Source organism: Corythoichthys intestinalis, chromosome 6 (assembly GCF_030265065.1).
Source record: "Corythoichthys intestinalis isolate RoL2023-P3 chromosome 6, ASM3026506v1, whole genome shotgun sequence".
Classification (NCBI taxonomy): Eukaryota; Metazoa; Chordata; class Actinopteri; order Syngnathiformes; family Syngnathidae; genus Corythoichthys; species Corythoichthys intestinalis.
In genome coordinates this window covers 7069225-7094583 of record NC_080400.1, presented here as the reverse complement: position 1 = coordinate 7094583, position 25359 = coordinate 7069225, and the positions used below count along the sequence as shown (strand labels likewise).

At 39.5% G+C, this 25359-nt stretch overlaps 1 protein-coding gene across 13 annotated transcripts in view; it reads right to left on the bottom strand.

The window, feature by feature from the left end:
- Nucleotides 1-25359, bottom strand: part of tenm4 (teneurin transmembrane protein 4) — a 630468-nt gene that overhangs the window by 22757 nt on the left and 582352 nt on the right. For all 13 annotated transcript variants that reach the window (XM_057839253.1, XM_057839252.1, XM_057839254.1 and 10 more), the window contains one exon: nt 6076-6218. In XM_057839253.1, coding sequence (XP_057695236.1) covers nt 6076-6218 — 143 coding nt within the window. The remainder of the gene's footprint in view (nt 1-6075; nt 6219-25359) is intronic.

Here is a 25359-nt window from a genome sequence, read left to right as displayed (position 1 = left end):
CTCAGACAAGGCTGAAAAAGCAGTTTCTACTCTGGCACTCCTCTTTAAAAGAAACTGCTGTCTTTTAAGCCAAAAGAACTGTTGTGTTTGATAGAACAATATGTCTATATGCTGCCATAGCAGATTCATGGCGCATGAAGCCCCCGAACTATTTTTAATTTTTCCGTTTTACCCTGAGAACCCCCGTTTACAGACGTCGCGCAACCGCTTTTGTTTCAACCTAGCCATAAAAAGAAGGTAAGTAATTACCGTAATTTCCCGAACATAACGCGCGCTTTTTTCCCCCCAAATCAACTTGTAAAATCATGGTGCGCATTATACATGGGTATATGGATGGAGACAGAAATATATATATATATATAAACAGATTTTTTTTTTTAATTGACACGGCCATGTTGTGTTGAAGAAACACATGCGGCGATCCGTTGCCGACCATTACGGTACGTGACGTCACCATTTTGTTTCGGTAATACTTCACTCTGATTGGCCGAATGATTTCGTCTGTGTTAAATTCTGCTTTTTTCACTCTTCATAAAGCACAGAATTTAGTTTCTTGAACTCATTTGAGTCAACGTTTATTGCAGCTCCGCAACTCGGACCATAACAAACGTAACAACACAGACTTCCTGTGTGTGTCCGTCAACTATATCTGTCCCTCGGGAAACTCGAACCCAAATAACAATAGTTCCTATTGTTACTGTCGTGTCGACAGCAATGAGCTCTCTCGGATTTCCGACTTACGCTCTCACTTTCATTTTACCGTATCAATCCATGGAGGAAACATTTATTCATCATGATGAAACGAGCAAGTTATACAGCAGCCTTTAAAAGAAAAGTCACATTTGTTTTGTTTTCTCCTGGATTCTGGTAAATTCAAGAAGTTATCAGATTATATTATTACCGTACATATTGTTAGTTTACGGTAATGTGCTATGCTTGTGCTATGTTTCATCAGTCAGTAAAATGATATTTCTGTATCTGTACACGAGCTCTGTTTTCTTGTATTCTTCTATTTATTGGTGCTAAAATTAGGGTGCTCGTTATACACGGGTACAATCATTTTCCTTAGATTTTACAAGTAAATTTGAGGTGTGCCTTATAGTCGGGAAATTACGGCATATTTATTATTCAAAATGTGTGTCATTTTTAGCTTAGAATCAATAATTGATCTCTAATATTTAGTTAAAAAAATAAAATAAAATATTCACTCGCATATTTTAAACTTTTAAACAAATTACGTCACAATGAAAAGCATTGCATGAGAAGGTCTTGAGAAAAGTTCTATTAGCACGATTTCTCAATAAAGTCTCACAGCTGTCTTCTTCCAAGATCTCACCAAGAGACAACTATGAGTACTTGTGTTGATCTCAAATGTGCCTCAATTTTATCTCCTTACTTAAAATCACAATCTCAGTAATGTCTCAGTGAAAGATATGGATGAGGAAAGTGTTTTATTTCTTTAACATGCCTCAAAGCTGCCTCTTTTACTGATCTCGCCAAGCAACCCCTATAGACCCTACTCACGTGACGTCACAGCCACGCCCCCGCGCCATGTTATCCGGATACTAGTCATGTTAATGCATTAGCGCTTCGTAAATTCCTCCTATTATGGCGTGTTTTTCTGCTCGTTAACATTAATAATCAAAATGGTGAAGTCGTGTGTGGCGGTCGGTTGCAAAAACAGAGAAGATAGACGGAGAGACTTGAATTTTTACCGTATTCCGAGAGACCCGAAGAGGAGACCGAGATTGACTGCTGCAATTCGACGAGAAAACTGGGCTCCAAACGACTACCACAGATTACGTAGTAGTCATTTTATATCTGGTAAGATGCATTTAATATATATTTAGAGGGTTTTGGGCTGAGAACCACAATTAAGAACATTGCTAGGCTAATCGCCGACAACATACACTCAGACGTTGTGAATGAACTACCTGAAAATATATAATTATAAGGGGATAATCAGACAGTTGTCATAGAATTAATTTACAATTTCACTATTGAGGTCAAAAGCCAAAAAATAAATTCAACTAGGGACAATCTGGAGTAGTGCTATCGCACTTCATATTTATTACGTATTATATATGTATACAGTGAGAGTGCTATCGCTAAACCATATAAACATTAAAAGCCCTAGCTCCATTGACAAATGATATGAAATACATTAGACTTGACAGTGGATGTTAGCAAGAACAAAAGATTTTGAATTGAAAATTTCGTAACTCACCTTCCGAGCACAAGATTCCTGCCGAATTTTCGTGTACGAGGACCTGTTTCACCCAACCAGCAACGTAGCATTTATAAGCCTCCAAGCTCTTAAAGTTTTTCAAACTTTCGTGAGAGTAGGCTGATTTTGTGTGGACAAGATAGTTGTAAATATCAGGATATCAGATGTCAGGCGAAGCCAGCGGGTCGAAAAACATCGATTTAGGCATCAAATACGGATCTGGCGAATGGATAAACTGAAGCTTTTCCACGTAACGCCTTTTATGCAACGGATCCAATGAGTTTACAGCGTCAGATAACACCGGGGCTTCCATGAATTGCTCTATAACTTGCTCGACTAATTGAAAACAATGAGAATAGGTCTGAAAAAGAGGTACAATATGGCGGCCGGAAACAGCGACATGCCCATTTTGTGACGTAGGTGAGTAGGGTCTATATTTTGCAAATCACAAATTATTCTCAATTTGATCTCATTCCAGTCTGCAATTGCTCATTTTGGGTTTTCAAGATTCTTTCATTGCAAGAAAGAGTAGTGTCTGCTCTGACATCTCTGTCTAATCACACCTTAATTAATCTCGTGCCAAAATCTGAGAAAATAATATAATAGGTCAAATAATTAAATAACATCTGGTTCAATGTAAAAATTGGAGATGTGACCGAAAATTCTGCGCCGAAAACTGTCGGCCGCTACAAATGCATTATCGGTTTTGGTTTCGAAGACCAAAAGTTTACCACAAAATAGTGTGAAGAACCTTAAGGCCCAAATACACCAGATGCATGATCGTTCCGGTTCCGGTCCGGCTCAGTGTTGAGTGCGTGCCACGCAGTAGGTCAAAACCAGGCAAATCATACCGGCTGCGCACGGCTGCGGTCCGCCAACTCCGTTCCCTCGTGAGCGCTCACGTGATCGCGCGCTATAATGTGCCATTTAAAAAAACGAAAAACACACGGAGTCTATACTCATCAGAGAAGCAGAGAGAGAGCACATTTTTTCTTTGCATATTGATATTTTAGTTATGTCTGTCTCTTAATTCCAGATTGACTGCATCATGTTGAGATCAGGGCTCCGTGTGTTGGGGTTAGGGGGGCAGGGCCCTATTATGCCCTTGGTTGTGTCGGTGGGTTTATATCTTTGTGCACATTTAAAATTTATGGCATATAACATCTGATAGAGCTGTTATAAACAACTGTTAAATAATCTGTAATATTTATAAAATGGATAGCGAATTATATACTACATGAACTAAAAAAACTGCATACTTGGAATTGGTGTCTCAACACTGCAGATTCCTGTGCCCAGCGCAAACTGTTGGGTTTTCTATGAAAAGTCAAGTAAAATGTAGGAAAGAGAGAACGTCTTGAATAGACCACCAGGCCGAAACTTGTGTCTCTTTATTCTCTTTCGTACTTTTCCCCCTCGACTCTGTATACAAACCGACATTGTGTGTGCGCCGGGCTCGAGAATTTCTGCAGTGGAGCCACTTTCAGATACGCTCCTTTTTTTTTTTTTCTGCTCAAAGTTGTCAGCACGTCGTGTGTTTGATATCATTGCCGGAATAACACACCTTGCAGCTTCCCTTTTAATGCCGTCCTTATTATAACGATCTGCTGCATCGTATATCACTTTGTGGCTTTCCTCCTCCATGATGAAACGTTCTTCGTCCATGTTTGCTGGTGTTTAAACCGTGAATAAGCAACTGGGCTGTTACGTCCAGGCCCAGCTCCGCCCATTTTGTCGGATGCGTGTCCGGCAAAAATAGAAAATAGCCTATACCATCCGGCGGGCTGCGGCACGCCGGAGATAGTCTGCAGTCAATCCGGAGCACTGACGCGGCCGGTATACGTTGAACAATAGGATATAATGGGAACGGATTGGCTCCGGCGCTATTTTTTACCGGAGTCGGACCGGAACCGCAACGATCATGCATCTGGTGTACTTGGGCCCTTAGTCCTGTTGTTTGATGACGTATTCAAAACACGGCAAGAAGCAACAAGCTGGCTAACGCTGTCTTGCTAAAACTACTGGCTCACAGGCAACATGTCTGCGATTTAGAAGTTTATTCTAAAGTATCAAAGAAATATATAAATTATGAAATGAAGCTAAATAAAATAAATTTGCTTCATCGCTGCTACACGCTTTCTGAAGTTGCTTTCCATTGATGTGCCACGTCACCTCGAGCACAGCGCATCTGAGCCCGTGCGAAGCTCAGTGGTCGAGAAGTCTCTCCCCAACCCAGAGGTTGTGAGTTCAATTCTCCGTCCTCCATAATCTACGTATCCTTGAACAAGGCACTAAACCCCACGTTACTGTGTCACCAGCAGGTGGATGAGGAGTGTCAAAGTGCTTGAAGTGCCTGAAAGGTGCTATACAAGCATAACTTCATTTTAGATTGAGAAGATTTCTCTTCTCAAATATTGCTCCAATCTGGTTTTCTCAAATCAATCTCCTTTGTCTCAATGATGTCTTTGCTCATTTGGACTCATCACTTGCTCCTAAGGGTACCCTTAGGAGCACAAAGTCAGAAACAAATAAGCAGAGAATGAGATCAATTTGAGATGATCAAATTCGTCTCACGAGACGAGATTAAGCAACAGATGAGTAGCAAATTTTTGCTATGGGAAGACACAGATGTGTCTGGCCACAGCCGGATTTTTGGGGGATTTTATGGGTGAAACATGGTAATAGATCAAGGGTCGCGATGCAGAAATCGCAGACATCAAGGAGTGGTCGAGATGTTCTTTTTCATATATTTACCCTTTGAAGCGTTCCCAACCCCCCCCCCCCCCCCCCAATTTTTCTTTGGATCAATTATTTATTAACATATTGGGGAAAATGCGACAGAAACAAAAAAATAAAAAAAATAAAATTAAGCCATAGTTATGAGGAAGGCATTTACAGACACAATTTTTTTCATTGTGACGTAATTTGTTTAAAAGTTTAAAATATGCGAGTGAATACTTTTTTACTTTTTTCTTTTTTTTTTTTTTTAAACGAAATATGGATATACCCCTGTATCAAATGAATCAACAACTATTTTGTTTTTATTTTATACAATATTTTAGATTTAGATTTAGTATTATAAAAAAGTTTTAATTTTTTTTAAAAACATTTTTTAAAATAAAAAAAAATTGTAATCTTGATTTATTTATTTATTTATTTTGCAAATTGTATTTAGTTTTCAAATATAACACAAAAGGAAAAAAAGAGCTAATTATGAAATGAGATAATTAGTCAACTAATGGAAAAACAATTGGCGATTAGTCGACTATCAAAATAATTGTTTGTGGCAGTCCAAGTTACGATTGATAGTGGCTAACAGCCAACATACACGCCAGTTTTGATTTCGAATACTTGCTGACTTTTCTCCGCGAAATGCAGCCATGCCATCAGATCACCGCTCACTAATGGATGACACCGAGTTAAGGTGGCAGCCAGAGTGTCTGCCGACACCAAGCTGACGGGCGGCGTTCGCTCGTCTCGCTGTAACCGAAGCCCTAGCGACAAGAGTGGCCTCCTCAATAATTCAGCTGATGGAGGGATAGGGGGCGGGGGCGACTTTTAAGCGGGAATCGGAGCATGTCTGCTAATTCGCAGACCTTGACTGAGGGTGTAAGACTTGAGATGAAATCAATGGCCGGTGGTGGAGGGAATGGAGAGTGAATTTCCCTAATGGCAGGACAATTACAAGGGCTGTTTAGCTTGACCCCCGTTCCCCGAGATGAGGACAAGAGGCCGGGGCTCGGCTCAGCGGGCCATGTCGGCGGGACCCGATAGTTGGCGCTTCCTCTGGGATTGTGTCGACGGAGCGTGTCTTTCTGGCTAATGATGTCAAGACGGGAAGCTCTCACCTTGGTGCTGTCCCACTCCTGGGTCTTGATCTGCGTTCGGAGCAGTTCGTAGGACGGCTCCACCGTGTCCGTGTTTGGCTTGCGGTAGCCGGGGATGACGTTGTACAGCTGGAAGCCGAAGGTCACCAGCCAACTGTGGACGTCTGCAAAAATACCAAAGACGACAGAATTTTTAAAAATTGGTGATGATTAAAAAATACGAATCAAGACATATTTTCTTGGAATAAGTCATTTTCATTCATTGGCAGCGATAGATGTCCGATCCGTTTGAACTGGGAGGGCCATTCAGCAATCAAACAATCTGCCAATGATTTAATCTCAGATAATCATCACAATTTATTGATAAATGAATGCGATTAATCTCGAGATGTGACTGAAAATTCTGCCGAAAATAGCTAAAATTGCGTTTTCGGTTTTAGGTAAAACGAGCGAAAGTTTACCGCCGAAAAGTGTGAAGAACAAAAGTCCCCTTGTGATGACCTAATCAAAACAAGGTGAGAAGCAGTGTTGTTTTTGGCAGACCTTTTAATTTTCATCTTAGTCTCACTGCTTTTGACAAAATACTAACTACTTTTAGTCATACTTTAGTCATTTCAAAATGTGTTTGTCTACGTCTAGTTTTTGCTGACGAAAACTCAGACTGATTTCGTCTTATTTTAGTCAACGTTTACTCAATGTTTTCGTCTGTAAAATTCAAGTTTTCTTAAAAAAAAAAAAAAAGATTAAAATCATTGACAGACGAGCACATGTTGTAGCGTCTACAAGGAAATCACCAACGTGGTGATAATACAATGATCCCTCGTTTTTCACGGTTAATCGGGACCAGAACCCGTCGCAATAGGGGAAAAAACGCGAAGTAGTGCCCCCCACCCAAAAAAAAAAAAATGTTTTAATTGTTTTTTCTTGTGTTCAATGTATTTATTCAGATTAGCACTGGAAAAAGACAAAGGTTTCACTTATTTTCTCCCCTTTCTCATCCGTGTTTGAATGCCATCTTCATTAATATATGGCGGAAAACACAGACAACACACACAGACTCCTCTTTAAAAGAAACTGCTGTATTTTAAGCCAAAACAACTGTTGTGTTTGATAGAGCAATATGTCCATATGCTGCCATAGCAGATTCATGGCGCATGAAGCCCCCAAACCATTTTTAGTTTGTCCGTTTTACCCTGCCCTGTTCACAGACACCGCGCAACCGCTTTTGTTTCAACCCAGCCATAAAACGAAGGTAATTAATTAGGGCCCGAGCACTAGGCGTGCGAAGGCCCTATTGTAATGCAAAGGATTATTATTATTAGGGCCCGAGCACTAAGCGTGCGAAGGCCCTATTGTTTTGCAAAGGATTTTTTTTTTTTTTATTTTATTTATTTTTTTTTTTTTTCAGGGCAAATGAAAACGGCCAATTTGGAGGCCTGAACATGCACGAAAAGTCACCAAAATTTGCACATACGTCCGGAAAATTGTAAATTTCGATAATTTTGCAACGTTGCAAAAAAATATAACAAAATGGCTCAGTGGCGCCCCCTTGAAATTTTAAAATTGGCCTATAACATTAGGGTCTGTCAGCGTAGAGCAATGAAATTTGGGGGGTCTATACCTTGTCCAAAACCGCTCCAAAAAAGCATTTACACGCATATTCCAAACCCAACAGGAAATCGGTTATTTTGGATCAAATATGAAATTTTTATCGATTTACAGGGTGCACATTTGAGACCTTTTCGCCGAGGGAGTTAGTTGGATCATCTTCAAAATTGGTGAGACTGTTCAGGAGACATATGAAATCTTAAGTTTTGAAAATGGTGCGTTTTCATTCACGGGTCTGACCTGGGCGTGGTGCCAAAGTCGACCATTTTTTCGGCAAAATGACAAATTCAGTAAATGACTTATAGTTCCTTGACACAACGTTCAATCTTTTTCATATTTGGCATGTATGTGTGGTATCCCACCCTTAACACGAGTGCATTGAAATATTACCCATTAGGTCTAGCGCCCCCTAGTGAGAACAGGAAATGCCTTTTTTTACGAGACAGGTTCCTCCTCCAAGGGAAAAAAATCTGTTGACCTCAAACCTGCATCAGGGGAGCCTTAAGACCTGTGTTCAGGTGCCTGATGAAAAATATTGAGGTTTCGTTGAGGCGGAGGGGTCCAAACAGGAAAGTGAAAATGAACGTCAACAATTTGTCACGCAAAAAACTTTGAACAGTCATAACTCGGCAGATATACAACATATCTGCGCCAAACTTCCCGTGTTTGTTGAGAGTCATACCCTGAAGGTTCTTGTAGGGGTCATTTGCATCAACTCTACAGTGCCAACTAGTGGCGACAGAAAGAAGTTTTAAAAAAGGCCTTTCCTATTGGGTTTTTTCAACATAGAGCAAGGAAATTTGGGGAGTAGATACCTTATGCAAAACTGATCCAAAAAGTCTCTTGCACCCATATTCCAAATCCAACAGGAAATCGGGTATTTTGGATCGAATGTGAAATTTTCATGGGTTCACAGTAGGAGTTTACATTTGGAGGCTTGAATATGCACAAAAACTTGTACAAATTTGCACATACATGCGGCTTTAGATAACGTTCGATAATCTTGCAATGTTACGAAAAAATGTAGCAAAATGCCTCAGTGGCGCCCCCTTGAATTTTTCAAAAAGGCGTTTCCTATTAGGTTTTTTTAACAGAGAGTGATGAAATTTGGGGAGTCGATACCTTGTGCAAAACTGCTCCAAAAAGTCTCTTGCACCCGTATTCCAAATCCAACAGGAAATCGGGTATTTTGGATCGAATGTGAAATTTTTATCGGTTCACAGTAGGAGTTTACATTTGGAGGCTTGAACATGCACGAAAACTCACAAAAATTTGGACATACATGTGGCTTTGCATAACGTTCAATAATCTTGCAACGTTACGAAAACATGTAACAAAATGGCTCAGTGGCGCCCCCTTGAAATTTTCAAAAAGGCCTCTCCATTTAGGTTTTTTCAACGTAGAGGGATGAAATTCGGAGAGTCGATACCTTGTACAAAACTGCTCCAAAAAGTCTCTTGCATGCATATTCCAAACCCAACAGGAAATCGGGTATTTTGGATTGAATGTGAAATTTTTATCGATTTACAGTGTGCACATTTTACACCTTGGCACCTAGGGAATTAGTTTGATCATTCTCAAAATTGGCGAGACTGTTCATGAGGCATATGAAATCTTAAGTTATCAAAATGGTGTGTTTTCATTCACGGGCCTGACCTGGGCGGGGTGCCAAAGTCGGCCATTTTTTCGGCAAAATGACAAATTCAGTAAATGACTAATAGTTCCTTCACACAACGTTCCATCTTTTTCATATCTGGCATGTATGTGCGACATCCCACCCTTAACACGAGTGCATTGAAATATTACCCATTAGGCCTAGCGCCCCCTAGTGAGAACAGGAAATGCCTTTTTTTACGAGACAGGTTCCTCCTCCAAGGAAAAAAAATCTGTTGACCTCAAACCTGCATAAGGGAAGGCTTAAGACCTGTCTTCAGGTGCCTGATGAAAAATATTGAAGTTTCGTTGAAGCGGAGGGGTCCAAACAGGAAAGTGAAAATGACTGTCAACAATTTTTCTCTCCAAAAACTTTGAACAGTCATAACTCGGCAGATATACAACATATCTGCGCCAAACTTCCCGTGCTTGTTGAGAGTCATACCCTGAAGGGCCTTGTAGAGATCATTTGCATCAACCCTACAGCGCCAACTAGTGGCAATAGAAAGTCACTCGTTTTTCCAATACATGTCCAGTTCTTTTCAGGTTGGTCATTGTAATTTGAAGACCTATTGTAATACTTATTTACAGCCCATGTCCACGTGTCTCTGTCTGTTGCCGTGACGACCCTTTATTCGCCATTTAAAGGAAATATTTTTTTTCAAAGACTCAGGCAGCTTATATAGCCACAATATTTGGCACACTTCGTCGAATTGGCCCAGTTAGAAGATTAATTTTGGTTTTGAATAAGGGCTTGGCTGCACAGCTCAGTAGTGGCTCCTTTTTTGTAGTACTCTCTCCAATAGGGGTTTTTATCTCTTGGGTGTGGGAATGTAAATAGGCGACTTTCGAGCATGTTATGTTCTAATGAGATGATTAGAGAGGAGCATCTGCCAACACCCTGACCTGCACACAGTCCGAGTTGCGTGACGTCCGAGTTGCGCTAGATTGCGAGGGCCCGTTCAGTCCTGCTTGCAGGCCTAGTTATTATTATTAGGGCCCGAGCACTAGACGTGCGAAGGCCCTATTGTTTTGCAAAGGATTATTATTATTATTATTATTATTATTATTATTATTATTATTATTATTATTATTATTCTTTTTTCAGGGCAAATGAAAATGGCCAATTTGGAGGCCTGAACATGCACGAAAAGTCACCAAAATTTGCACATACGTGCCGCTTCGCGTAAATTTCGATAATCTTGTGTCGTTTTGAAAAAATGTCAAAAAATGGCTCAGTGGCGCCCCCTTTACCCTTAAAATTTTCAAAAAGGCCTCTCCTCTCAGGTTTTCAACGTAGAGCAATGAAATTTGGGGAGTAGATACCTTATGCCTAACTGTTCAAAAAAGCCTCTTGCACCCATATTCCAAATCCAACAGGAAATCGGATATTTTGGATCAAATGTGAAATTTTTATCGGTTCACAGTTGGGGTTTACATTTGGAGGCCTGAACATGCACGAAAACTCACCAAAATTTGCACATACATGCAACTTTGCGTAAATTTTGATAATCTACAAAAAAATTTAACAAAATCGCTCAGTGGCGCCCCCTTGAAATTTTCAAAAAGGCCTTTCCTATTAGGTTTTTTCAACGTAGAACGATGAAATTTGGCGAGTCGATACATTGTGCAAACCTGCTCCAAAAAGTCTCTTGCACCCATATTCCAAATCCAACAGGAAGTCGGAAATTTTGGATCAAATGTGAAATTTTATCGATTTACATTTGAGACCTTGTCGCTGAAGAAAATAGTTGGATCGTCTTCAAAATTGGTCAGAGTATTCAGGAGACATATGAGATCTTAAGTTTTCAAAATGGTGTGTTTTCACTCAAGGGTCGGGCCTGGGCGTGGTCCCAAAGTCGGCCATTTTTGGGCAAAATACCAAATTCAGAAAATGATTAAAAACTCCGTGATACAACGTTCAATCTTTTTCATTTCTAGCATGTATATGAGATATCCCAGCCTGAACACGACTGCATTGAAATATTACCCATTAGGCCTGGCGCCCCCTAGTGGGAACAGGAAATGGCCTTCTTTACGAGACAGGCTCCTCCTCCAAGGGAAAAAAATCTATTGACCTCAAACCTGTTTCAGGGGAGCCTCAAGACATGTGTTCAGGTCCCTGATAAAAAATATTGAGGTTTCGTTGAAGCGGAGAGGTCCAAACTGGAAGTGAAAATGACCGTCAACAATTTGTCTCGCCAAAAATTTTGAACAGTCATAACTCGGCAGATATGCAACATATCTGCGCCAAACTTTCCGTGTTTGTTGAGAGTCATACCCTGAAGGTTCTTGTAGGGGTCATTTGCATCAACTCTACAGTGCCAACTAGTGGCGAAAGAAAGAAGTTTTAAAAAAGGCCTTTCCTATTGGGTTTTTTCAACATAGAGCAAGGAAATTTGGGGAGTAGATACCTTATGCACAACTGCTCCAAAAAGTCTCTTGCACCCATATTCCAAATCCAACAGGAAATTGGGTATTTTGGATCGAATGTGAAATTTTCATGGGTTCACAGTAAGAGTTTACATTTGGAGGCTTGAATATGCATAAAAACTCACCAAAATTTGCACATACATGCGGCTTTGGATAACGTTCGATAATCTTGCAACGTTACGAAAAAATTTAACAAAATGGCTCAGTGGCGCCCCCTTGAAATTTTCAAAAAGGCCTCTCCATTTAGGTTTTTCTAACATAGAGTGATGAAATTTGGAGAGTCAAAACTTTGTGCAAAACTGCTCCAAAAAGTCTCTTGCACACACATTCCAAATCCTACAGGAAATCGGGTATTTTGGATTGAATGTGAAATTTTTATCGATTTACAGTGTGCACATTTTACACCTTGGCACCTAGGGAATTAGTTTGATCATTCTCAAAATTGGCGAGCCTGTTCATGAGGCATATGAAATCTTAAGTTATAAAAATGGTGTGTTTTCATTCACGGGCCTGACCTGGGCGGGGTGCCAAAGTCGGCCATTTTTTCGCCAAAACACCGAATTCGGAAAATGACTGATAACTCCCTCATACAACGTTCAATCTATTTTAAATCTGGCATGTGTGTGAGGTATACTAGCCTGAGCAGGACTGGATTGAAAATTTACCATTTGTGCCTGGCGCCTCCTAGTGGGAACAGGAAATGCCCTTTTTTACGGGACACACTCCTCCTCTAAAGGGAAAAAATCAATCTACCTCAAACCTGCAAAAGGGAAGCCTTAAGACCTGTGTTCAGGTGCCTGATGAAAAATATTGAAGTTTCGTTGAAGCGGAGGGGTCCAAACAGGAAAGTGAAAATGACTGTCAACAATTTTTCTCTCCAAAAACTTTGAACAGTCATAACTCGGCAGATATACAACATATCTGCGCCAAACTTCCCGTGCTTGTTGAGAGTCATACCCTGAAGGGCCTTGTAGGGGTCATTTGCATCAACCCTACAGCGCCAACTAGTGGCAATAGAAAGTCACTCGTTTTTCCAATACATGTCCAGTTCTTTTCAGGTTGGTCATTGTAGTTTCAAGACCTATTAAAATACTTATTTACGGCCCATGTCCACGTGTCTCTGTCTGTTGCCGTGACGACCCTTTGTTCGCCATTTAAAGGAAATATTTTTTTTCAGAGACTCAGGCAGCTTATAGAGCCACAATAGTTGGCACACTTGGTCGAATTGGCCCAGTTAGAAGATTAATTTTAGTTTTGAATAAGGGCTTGGCTGCACAGCTCAGTAGTGGCTCCTTTTTTGTAGTACTTTCTCCAATAGGGGTTTTTATCTCTTGGGTGTGGGAATGTAAATAGGCGACTTTCGAGCATGTTAGGTTCTAATGAGATGATTAGAGAGGAGGATCTGCCACCGCCCTGACCTGCACACAGTCCGAGTTGCGTGACGTCCGAGTTGCGCTAGATCGCGAGGGCCCGTTCAGTCCTGCTTGCAGGCCTAGTTATTATTATTCTTTTTTCAGGGCAAATGAAAATGGCCAATTTGGAGGCCTGAACATGCACGAAAAGTCACCAAAATTTGCACGTACGTGCAGATTCGCGTAAATTTCGATAATCTTGCGTCGTTTTGAAAAAATGTCAAAAAATGGCTCAGTGGCGCCCCCTTGACCCTTAAAATTTTCAAAAAGGCCTCTCCTCTCAGGTTTTTAACGTAGAGCAATGAAATTTGGGGAGTAGATACCTTATGCCTAACTGTTCAAAAAAGCCTCTTGCACCCATATTCCAAATCCAACAGGAAATCGGGTATTTTGGATCGAATGTGAATTTTTTTCGGTTCACAGTTGGAGTTTACGTTTGGAGGCTTGAACATGCATGAAAACACACCAAAATTTGCACATACATTCAACTTTACGTAAATTTTGATAATCTATAAAAAAATTTAACAAAAAGGCTCAGTGGCGCCCCCTTGAAATTTTCAAAAAGGCCTGTCCTATTAGGTTTTTTCAACGTAGAATGATGAAATTTGGTGAGTCGATACATTGTGTAAAACTGCTCCAAAAAGTCTCTTGCACCTATATTCCAAATCCAACAGGAAGTCGGAAATTTTGGATCAAATGCGAAATTTTATCGATTTACATTTGAGACCTTGTCGCTGAAGAAAATAGTTGGATCGTCTTCAAAATTGGTCAGACTATTCAGGAGACATATGAGATCTTAAGTTTTCAAAATGGTGAGTTTTCATCCAAGGGTCTGGCCTGGGCGTAGTCCCAAAGTTGGCCATTTTTAGGCAAAATACCAAATTCAGAAAATGATTAAAAACTCCGTGATACAACGTTCAATCTTTTTCATTTCTAGCATGTATATGACATATCCCAGCCTGAACACGACTGCATTGAAATATTACTCATTAGGCCTGGCGCCCCCTCGTGGGAACAGGAAATGGCATTCTTTACGAGAGAGGATCCTCCTCCAAGGGAAAAAAATCTATTGACCTCAAACCTGTTTCAGGGGAGCCTCAAGACATGTGTTCAGGTGCCTGATGAAAAATATTGAGGTTTCGTTGAAGCGGAGAGGTCCAAACTGGAAGTGAAAATGACCGTCAACAATTTGTCTCGCCAAAAACTTTGAACAGTCATAACTCGGCAGATATGCAACATATCTGCGCCAAACTTTCCGTGTTTGTTGAGAGTCATACCCTGAAGGTTCTTGTAGGGGTCATTTGCATCAACTCTACAGTGCCAACTAGTGGCGACAGAAAGAAGTTTTAAAAAAGGCCTTTCCTATTGGGTTTTTTCAACATAGAGCGAGGAAATTTGGGGAGTAGATACCTTATGCAAAACTGCTCCAAAAAGTCTCTTGCACCCGTATTCCAAATCCAACAGGAAATCGGGTATTTTGGATCAAATGTGAAATTTTTATCGGTTCACAGTAGGAGTTTACATTTGGAGGCTTGAACATGCACGAAAACTCACAAAAATTTCGACATACATGCGGCTTTGCATAACGTTCAATAATCTTGCAACGTTACGAAAACATGTAACAAAATGGCTCACTGGCGCCCCCTTGAAATTTTCAAAAAGGCCTCTCCATTTAGGTTTTTCTAACATAGAGTGATGAAATTTGGAGAGTCAAAACTTTGTGCAAAACTGCTCCAAAAAGTCTCTTGCACACACATTCCAAATCCTACAGGAAATCGGGTATTTTGGATTGAATGTGAACTTTTTATCGATTTACAGTGTGCACATTTTACACCTTGGCACCTAGGGAATTAGTTTGATCATTCTCAAAATTGGTGAGACTGTTCATGAGGCATTTGAAATCTTAAGTTATAAAAATGGTGTGTTTTCATTCACGGGCCTGACCTGGGCGGGGCGCCAAATTCTTCCATTTTTTCGCCAAAACACCGAATTCGGAAAATGACTGATAACTCCCTCATACAACGTTCAATCTATTTTAAATCTGGCATGTGTGTGAGGTATACCAGCCTGAGCAGGACTGGATTGAAAATTTACCATTTGTGCCTGGCGCCTCCTAGTGGGAACAGGAAATGCCCTTTTTTACGGGACACACTCCTCCTCTAAAGGGAAAAAATCAATCTACCTCAAACCTGCATAAGGGAAACCTTAACACCTGTGTTCAGGTGCCTGATGAAAAATATTGAAGTTTCGTTGAAGCGGAGGGGTCCAAACAGGAAAGTGAAAATGACTGTCAACAATTTTTCTCTCCAAAAACTTTGAACAGTCATAACTCGGCAGATATACAAGATATCTGCGCCAAACTTCCCGTGCTTGTTGAGAGTCATACCCTGAAGGGCCTTGTAGGTGTCATTTGCATCAACCCTACAGCGCCAACTAGTGGCGATAGAAAGTCACTCGTTTTTCCAAAACATGTCCAGTTCTTTTCATGTTGGTCATTGTAGTTTCAAGACCTATTAAAATACTTTTTTACGGCCCATGTCCACGTGTCTCTGTCTGTTGCCGTGACGACCCTTTGTTCGCCATTTAAAGGAAATATTTTTTTTCAGAAACTCAGGGAGCTTATAGAGCCACAATAGTTGGCACACTTGGTCGAATTGGCCCAGTTAGAAGATTAATTTTGGTTTTGAATAAGGGCTTGGCTGCACAGCTCAGTAGTGGCTCCTTTTTTGTAGTACTCTTTCCAATAGGGGTTTTTATCTCTTGGGTGTGGGAATGTAAATAGGCGACTTTCGAGCATGTTAGGTTCTAATGAGATGATTAGAGAGGAGGATCTGCCACCACCCTGACCTGCACACAGTCCGAGTTGCGTGACGTCCGAGTTGCGCTAGATTGCGAGGGCCCGTTCAGTCCTGCTTGCAGGCCTAGTTATATTTATTTTTCAAATGTCGGTCGTGTTTAGCTTTAGAATCATTAATTGATGTCTCATAATTCGTTTAAAAAAACAAAGACTTAAAATTATTCACTCACAAATTTTAAACTTTTAAACAAATTATGACACCATGAAAAAAATGGCGTCTGTAAAAAAGTCACGGATATCTACCTCATATCTATCACTTAAATTTTCTCCGATATGTTAGATGACAAATAATCAATCCAAACAAAGAAAATTAAAAAAAAAAAAAAAAAAAAAACTTTTTAAAGGGTAAATATATGAAAAAGAAAATCTGACAATGTTTCACCCATAAAATCCGGCTGTGGCCATTCACAGCTGTGTCTTGACACTCAGTGATACATGCTACATAGAGTTTTTGGATCGAAACAAGGTAAGTACGCGATATTATCTTGTTAAAGTCATGGCGTCTGTAATTCTGCTCTCGCGTGCTCTCACCTCCAGTTAGGGATTTGCTGTTTAAAAAACTTTTGTTAAAAAAAAAAAAAAAAAAAAAAAAAACAACCCTCCTGTTCAAAATGATTCTTCCCCCAGAAAATTGAGATTTTAAGCTTTCCAATGATGTATCACACATGTATAAAGGACAATTTTGAAATTTGGCCAAATTGGGGGTCTCAGAGCGGAACTTCAAGTCATCTGAGTGTCTTCCACCATATGAAAATCTATAAATGTTTGGGTGGTTTTAGTTAAAGCAGACACTGTTTTTACATCTGTGTGATTTTGATAACGATCAGATCACATTTGATGGTGATTTTATTAGGGCTGTCAAACGATAAAATTTTTTAATCGAGTTAATTACAGCTTAAAAAGTAATTAATCGTAGTTAATCGCAATTCAAACCATCTCTAAAATATGCCATATTTTTCTGTAAATTATTGTTGGAATGGAAAGATAAGACACAAGACGGATATATACATTCAACATACGGTACATACAGTGGGGAGAACAAGTATTTGATATCAAATACTTGTTCTCCCCACTGTAAGCACTGTATTTTGTTTATTATAACAATAAATCAACAAGATGGCATTAACATGATTAACATTCTCTTAAAGCGATCCATGGATAGAAAGACTTGTAGTTCTTAAAAGATAAATGTTAGTACAAGTTATAGAAATTTTATATTAAAACCCAGTAACACTTTATAATAACTATCCGTTTTACTAGTTAATAGATCATTAGTAAACTGTTGATAAATGATTTATTGTTGATTTGTGAAGTATTTGTTAACAGTTTGTTAAGCATTTACAGGGTGTTCTTAACCTAATACACAGTTTGTGTAGAAACGTTTCAAGTTTTTGTGTGTAATGTTTGGCATTTCTATCTTTTCTGTTTAAGAAATGCCGTTCCCTTCAAAAGAAAAGCCATTTCGGTATGGCATTTTGCAGGCAGCGCTCATGTTGCACATTTATGAAAATCTGCCATAGAACCAACAAATATTCATACTTTTCTTTGTATATTTAACCAATAAAACTTATGACCTTCAACATAAATTGTATATAGTTTTATTAAGATCCATCAACTAGCATGGGCATTTAGAATGGGGTCAACCATATTGGAACACCCTGTAAATGCTTAACAAACTGTTAACAAATACTTCACAAATCAACAATAAATCATTTATCAACAGTTTACTAATGATCTATTAACTAGTAAAACGGATAGTTATTATGAAGTGTTACCTAAAACCCCTCTAAATGTTTTCGTTTTATTAAAATTTGTTAAATTTTCAATCAAAAAATAAACTAGTAGCTCGCCATTGTTGATGTCAATAATTACACCATACTCACTCACGGTACTAACCCATAAAATCAGTTGGACCCAAACGTCAGCAGAGGGCGCCAAACACCAAAAAACAAGTAACAAGCGGACATTACACTGTACTGTTATTTTAGTCTGTTTGAGCGGGGCATGTGCGTTAATTGTGTCAAATATTTTAACGTGAATAATTAAAAAAATTAATTACTGCCCGTTAACGCTATAATTTTGACAGCCCTAGATTTTATGCAAAAATGCGAGATTCATACCACTGTAGCTATTGTGGCCAATGACAGTAAATGAGTTCATCTTGATTAATTGTCACAGTTTATCAATTAATTTAAGTCAGACATGTCCAAAGTCCGGCCCGGGGGCCAAATGCGACCCTTGGTCAAATTTCATCCGGCCCCCAGCCTCTGTCATAAAATCAATAACGTCTGGCCCGCACACTTAATAAATTGGTCAGCAGTACTGCTACCAGCATATGAAGTAGCACACTAAATGCTGCTCCTCATTTACCCACTAAAAGGCAGCAGCACTCTCAGCAAAATTACCCCGTGTGACCCTTTACTCCCGATTTTCTAAAGTGGCGACAATCGACAAAAAAAAAAAGAAAGTTGACTGCGACGGCTGACGATTCAAGGATCGGTGGAAATTGGACTATTTCTTCACTAACATACGCAAGAACTGTGTCGCCTCATTTGCAAAGAGACAGTTGCTGTTTTTAAAGAGTTCAATGAGAGGTGATATTACCAAACAAGACACGCTGACATGTATGACAAGATTACAGGGAAGATGCGTAGCGAGAAATTGAAGCAACTTGAAGCTAGTTTAATTTTATTGTGCCAGTATTTCGCAAGAGCCTGAGAGTCGAAAGAGAACGCCACAAAGGCTAGTTGCGACACTGTTAACCCTTGAAAAAAAAAAAAAATAAAGCAAATGAGACAAACGGAATGCCTTGCTAAAAATTTGCTTCAATATATTGTTCTACGTAAAGGACGTCAGCTAAGGTCGGCCCCCCACATTTTTACCACACCAAATCTGCCCCCCCCCCCCTTGCAAAAAGTTTGGACAGCCTTGATTTAAGTCATTCATGACTTTTTTGTTTACTAGTACTGAAAAAAATATCACGCATTTTTATCTTACTATCTCACCAATTAAAGTTAAATACGTAAATCTGGAAAAGGCATTAAAGGTAGGTTAATTTGGCTCTACAAAGTATGCGTGTAATCATGTGTCACTATACATTACTGGCATAGATGAAAAAGGATGAACTATTTGTTGTAAATACATAATAATCTTCAGACCAATTAGGTGAAATTTGATCATTTCCCTCGGCAGGCGTAATGAATTCTCACAGCACCGTGTTTGGGATTCACCGTCCTTGAAAATTTTTGATGAAAGCGTGTTATTCACACCTGGGAGCAGTTTTGAAAAGTGAATAAAATGCACAAAATGTCATCTTTAAACTCGCTTACACTTTTGTTCTTGGTCTGGCGGTGCATTTGTTTACAAAAGCAGACAAGCTGTGTCCTCCAGACGTCTGGATTGACTCACTCTCACAGGTGCCGCTCAGTGGGGGGCGAGGGGCTTTGCCGAAGGCAAACGACGCCTGAGCTAGTCTGTTGCGTCGATAATTATAATATGTTGTTATTTGGGAGCAGCTGAGACTTGGGGAATATTCTGCATTCTAATGAGATATGAGAGAGGCATCTGGGGTTGGCACCATAATGGGACTCCTCAAATAGCAGCAGACACCCCGTCGCGTATTTTGAGGTGCAACTGTCATGTGCCGCCATTTACGGAAAACATAGCATGAGTTCTGTAGAGTGGAGGTTGAGCACAAATTGGAACAAATACCTTTACAGTACCAACTAACAAAGTACTCATTTTTAACTCATTGGCTATGATGACAAAAGTTGTCCAGTCAATCTGAACTGGGAGAGTTGGCTGTGATAATGTGTTTCAAGTAAGCAGTCAATGTTGCTCGCACAGTACTTTTTTCATCTAAATATACAGTCATTTTTGGACAAAAAAACTACACTAATAAACTTTACAACATTGTTCTTTTCGTTAACGATGACGGAAATATTCAACGAGCTAAAAGCGTGTCTCAGATGGATTTTCATCATTTTAAGTCACTATGTTCATCTTAAAATTGTTTTAAATCTGTTATTCACAAAATTACTTGTTTTTTGACGGTACTTACACTGCAAATTTATAACATCTTAACCCTTAAAGACCTGAAACCTGAAGCAATTATCAGAGAATCCCAAAATTTGAAAAATAAGGTCCTAATGAAACTTATGTCAAAAAGAATATTTGTAATAAGCGCTCTAATAGCTACAGTGGGGCAAATAAGTATTTAGTCAACCACTAATTGTGCAAGTTCTCCCACTTGAAAATATCAGAGAGGCCTGTAATTGTCAACATGGGCAAACCTCAACCATGAGAGACAGAATGTGGAAAAAAAAAAAAACAGAAAATCACACTGTTTGATTTTTAAAGAATTTATTTGCAAATCATGGTGGAAAAAAAGTATTTGGTCTATACCAAAAATTCATCTCAATACTTTGTTATGTACCCTTTGTTGGCAATAACGGAGGCCAAACATTTTCTGTAACTTTTCATAACCTTTTCACACACTGTTGCTGGTATTTTGGCCCATTCCTCCATGCAGATCTTCTCTAGATCAGTGATGTTTTGGGGCTGTCGTTGTGCAACACGATGGTTGGTCAACTCCCTCCCCACCCCGTGGCGTCAAAAAGATAACAAGAACGGGGAGCAAAAATCCCAGAACCACACAGGGGGACCAGAGTGACAAAGGCTAGTATCAGTTACACAATGCACCGCCAGGGACTTAAATCCTGCACTGCCAGACGTGTCCCCCTGCTGAAGAAAGTACACGTCTGCGGTTCGCTAGAGAGCATTTGGATGATCCAGAAGAGGACTGGGAGAATGTGTTATGGTCAAATGAAACCAAAATAGAACTTTCTGGTACAAACACAGGTTCTCTTGTTTGAAAGAAAAACAATACTGAATTGCACCATACCCACTGTGAAGCATGAGGGTGGGAATATCATGCTTTGGGGCTGTTTTTCTTCAAAGGGACCAGGACGACTGATCTGTGTAAAGGAAAGAATGAATGGGGCCATGTATCGAGAGATTTTGAGTAAAATTCTCCTTCCATCAGCAAGGACATTCTAGATGAGACGTGGCTGGGTCTTTCAGCATGACAATGATCCCAAACACACAGCCAGGACAACAAAGGAGTAGCTTCGTAAGAAGCATTTCAAGGTCCTGGAGTGGCCTAGCCAGTCTCCACGTCTCAACCCCATAGAAAATCTGCGGAGGGAGTTGAAAGTCCATGTTGCCCAACGACAGCCCCAAAACATCACTGCTCTAGAGGAGATCTGCATAGAGGAATGGGCCAAAATACCAGCAGCAGTGTGTGAAAAGCTTGTGAAGATTTACAGAAAACATTTGGCCTCCGTTATTGCCAACAAAGGGTACATATCAAAGTATTGAGATGAACTTTTGGTATTGACCAAATACTTATTTTCCACCATGATTTGCAAATAAATTCTTTAAAATTCAAACAATGTGATTTTTTTTTTTTTTCCCCTTATTCCGTCTCTCATGGTTGAGGTTTAACTAGGTTGACAATTACAGGCCTCTCTAATATTTTCAAGTGGGAGAACTTGCACAATTAGTGGTTGACTAAATACGTATTTGCCCCACTATATAACCCCTACCTAAATCCCTTTTTTTTTCTTTTCTCATGGAACCTGCCGATGCGTGTGTTGACTTGCATCCATCATTTTGTTTTTCAAAAAGAAATGTCAAAATTCTGAATTACTCTCAAAATCATGAAATTTTAGGTGTATCAAATGTGATACATTTGGCAATAAAAGGTTAATCAATTTTTCTTAAATCTAGTGAAAATTTTCCCCATCTTGTTTTGACTGATTAATGTGTCAGATTATTCCATTTACATGAAGTAAATATTCCTATTTGTTCTTATTAAATCCGTACATCTAAAATTAGATAATTTTCCTCTCAAATCAACAAAAATGTGCATTCAAATAATGTTTTGAACAATATTTATTCTTGAATTATGAACATTTCTGACATTTCCAAGTGGTTTTAAAGACTAAATATATTAACTCTTTAACACCGGACGTGTCGGCGGCGACACATTTCCGCATATCATCTTTGAAGCCTCGTCACGCTGTAATTACTTCACCCACGTCCCGCTGGTTGGTCTCATTTGAAAGTGCGAAAGTTCAAGTCCACTACGGTTTTTACTTGAAGTCAATCGACCAAGTAAAACGGGAGGTAATCTTGACTTTTATAGTTTTATTACCCTCATGAATAAACATTAAAACGTTGCATGGACCATGTGTTTCTGTCCATATTTCCATCATTGTTTGTCCTTTTTTAAAGCTGAAAGCACCACGAGAAACTACATACAGTGGGCCAAATAAGTATTTAGTCAACCACCAGTTGTGCAGGTACTCGTACTTGAAAAGCTTAGAGAGGCCTGTAATTGTCAATATGGTTAAACCTCAACCATGAGACAGAATGTGGAAAAAAAAAAAGAAACAGAAAATCACATTGCTTCATACCAACTGTGAAGCATGGGGGTGGAAACATCATGCTTTGGGGCTGTTTTTCTGCAAAGGGACCAGGACGACTGATCTGCGTAAAGGAAAGAATGAATGGGGCCATGTATCGAGAGACTTTGAGTGAAAATCTCCTTCCGTCAGCAAGGGCATTGAAGATGAGACGTGGCTGGGTCTTTTCAGCATGACAATGATCCCAAACACACAGCCAGGGCAACAAAGGAGTGGCTTCGTAAGAAGCATTTCAAGGTCCTGGAGTGGCTTAGCCAGTCTCCAGATCACAACCCCATATAAAATCTGCGGAGGGAGTTGAAAGTCCGCGTTGCCCAACGACAGCTCCAAAACATCACTGCTCTAGAGGAATGGGCCAAAATACCAGCAACCGTGTGTGAAAAGCTTGTGAAGAGTTACAGAAAACGTTTGGCCTCTGTTATTGCCAACAAAGGGTACAAAACAAAGTAGTGAGATGAACTTCTGGTATTGACCAAATACTTATTTTCCACTATGATTTGCAAATAAATTCTTTAAAAATCAAACAATGTGATTTTCTGTTCCCCCCCCCCCCCCCCCACATTCTGTCTCTCATGGTTGAAGTTAACCCATATTGACAATTACAGGCCTCTCTAATATTTTCAAGTGGGAGAACTTGCACAATTAGTAGTTGACTAAATACATATTTGCTCCACTGTATCCCAGGAGCCATTTTGATGTCACGAAGGACGGATGTAATGTGAACATTTTTAATGAATTGCCGAGTGAGACGCTACCTAAGGAGAGGGAGTCGAGGTAGCGAGCAAAGAGAAGGACACTTCTCTCGGAGCAGCTTCCTACTTGAGTTTTGCAGGTTAGTTCACATAGTTGAATGTTATGCTAACATTGATGCAAGTTAGACCTAAAGTAGCAAAATTAATGGTGTGTTCCCCACTTCCAAAATAATGATGTCTTTTTACATTTCTAACAGTGGCTGCTGCAGACTGAAAAAAAAACAAACTTCTCATATATCTAATATCTAATGTGGGTGTGTGTGAGGGTTAAATCATCAGCCAATCAAATGTGCGTTTAAGAGGAAAAAATGGACCAGCACATTCAGCAAGTGAAAAGATGTACATGTAAATCTAAACATAATAAAAATAATTCACCTAATAATGGTAGGGTCAATTACAACAACTAAAACATATGGGAAGACAATATAAATAACTAGGGTTGTTCCGATCATGTTTTTTTGCTCCCGATCCGATCCCGATTGTTTTAGTTTGAGTATCTGCCGATCCCGATATTGCCCAATCCGATTGCTTTTTCCCCCTCCCGATTTAATTCCAATCATTCCCGATAATTTTTCCCGATCATATACATTTTGGCAATGCATTAAGAAAAAAATGACTAAAACTCGGACGAATATATACATTCAACATACAGTACATAAGTACTGTATTTGTTTATTATGACAAGAAATCCTCAAGATGGCATTTACATTATTAACATTCTTTCTGTGAGAGGGATCCATGGATAGAAAGACTTGTAATTCTTAAAGGATAAATGTGACTTTGTATATTGTGACTAAATATTGCCATCTAGTGTATTTGTTGAGCTTTCAGTAAATGATACTGTAGCCATTTAACTGTTCTGGCCAAATGCATGATGGGAAGTGCAACCATGACTGTGCGTACTGGTACCGATTGATATATCTTCTCTGCGTTGGGAAATAACATAGGGTGTTAAGAAAAAGATCAATTACTACCTTTATTCCCCACATTGCTTCCCACGATATTTCTAATCGTAGGGAGAGGGATTGTAAGGCTTTAGCCAATTAAAAAAGGCTCCAAAGGCTGCCAAAATTCACTCTACTCATTTTACGCTGCCTTTTAGCTCTATATATATGTAAAACGGCGCCATTACAGATTGAACGCGACAATGCGTGAGTGGGTCGTGCAGCGCATGCGTTAATTGCGTTAAATATTTTAACGCGATAAATTTCTTTAAAAATTAATATCCGCCGTTAACGGGATACATTTGATAACCCTACCTTAAGCCTAAACTAAAGACTCTGGATGAGTGTAACATATTATGTCTGTAACGTTAAATACAATTAGAAAACGATTTAATCAAAAAATATATATATATTAAAAAAAGGCATGTCTGATATTTTTTCGCCGATTCCGATACTATGAAAATGACGTGATCGGACCGGATGCCGATCGATCGGGACATCTTATAAATAACATATATAACTTAAGTCATTACATAACGCAAATAAGGTTGCTTCAAAGTTGGTACGGACAATTTGAGCATCCTGAAAAGTTGGTAGTGTTTTGTCCCAACCGTCCCGATGCAAACCTACGTCTTTGCTATACTGTGATGGAAGGTAGGAACTTAAAGTTGAAGGTTGAATGATGAAAAGAAGTAGAAGGACGAAACCACGCGTTTTTATCTCGGTTTTCGAAAAGAGGGCCAAACAACAAAATTACTCGAGAATTTTCTGTGTGAAGTTTTTTTGGGCTTCTCAAGGGTTCCCCTTCATCGACATTGCCATATGTTTATGTTAAATGGGGGTGAAAAACCATAATATGTATGCTATCTTTACGGTGACATTCAAATCTTTTTAACTGTTCTCCAACTGCACTTTTTACCCTGCTTTTGACAGCACTTAAATATATATTTTTTTCATTTTCAAATAAGAATTTGTCTGAGAGAAGCTTGATAATTTAATGAAATGGATGGAAATGCCAGCACCATCAATCACAGCAGAAGCAGACCCTCCGCAGCCGTACATCAACACGTCTACTTAGCATTCTAAGCTCTAAATGGCGGTGAAGCAAACCTGCAAAAAGCACGTTTATTTCCCTCGGAATTTTTCATAGGCGAACTA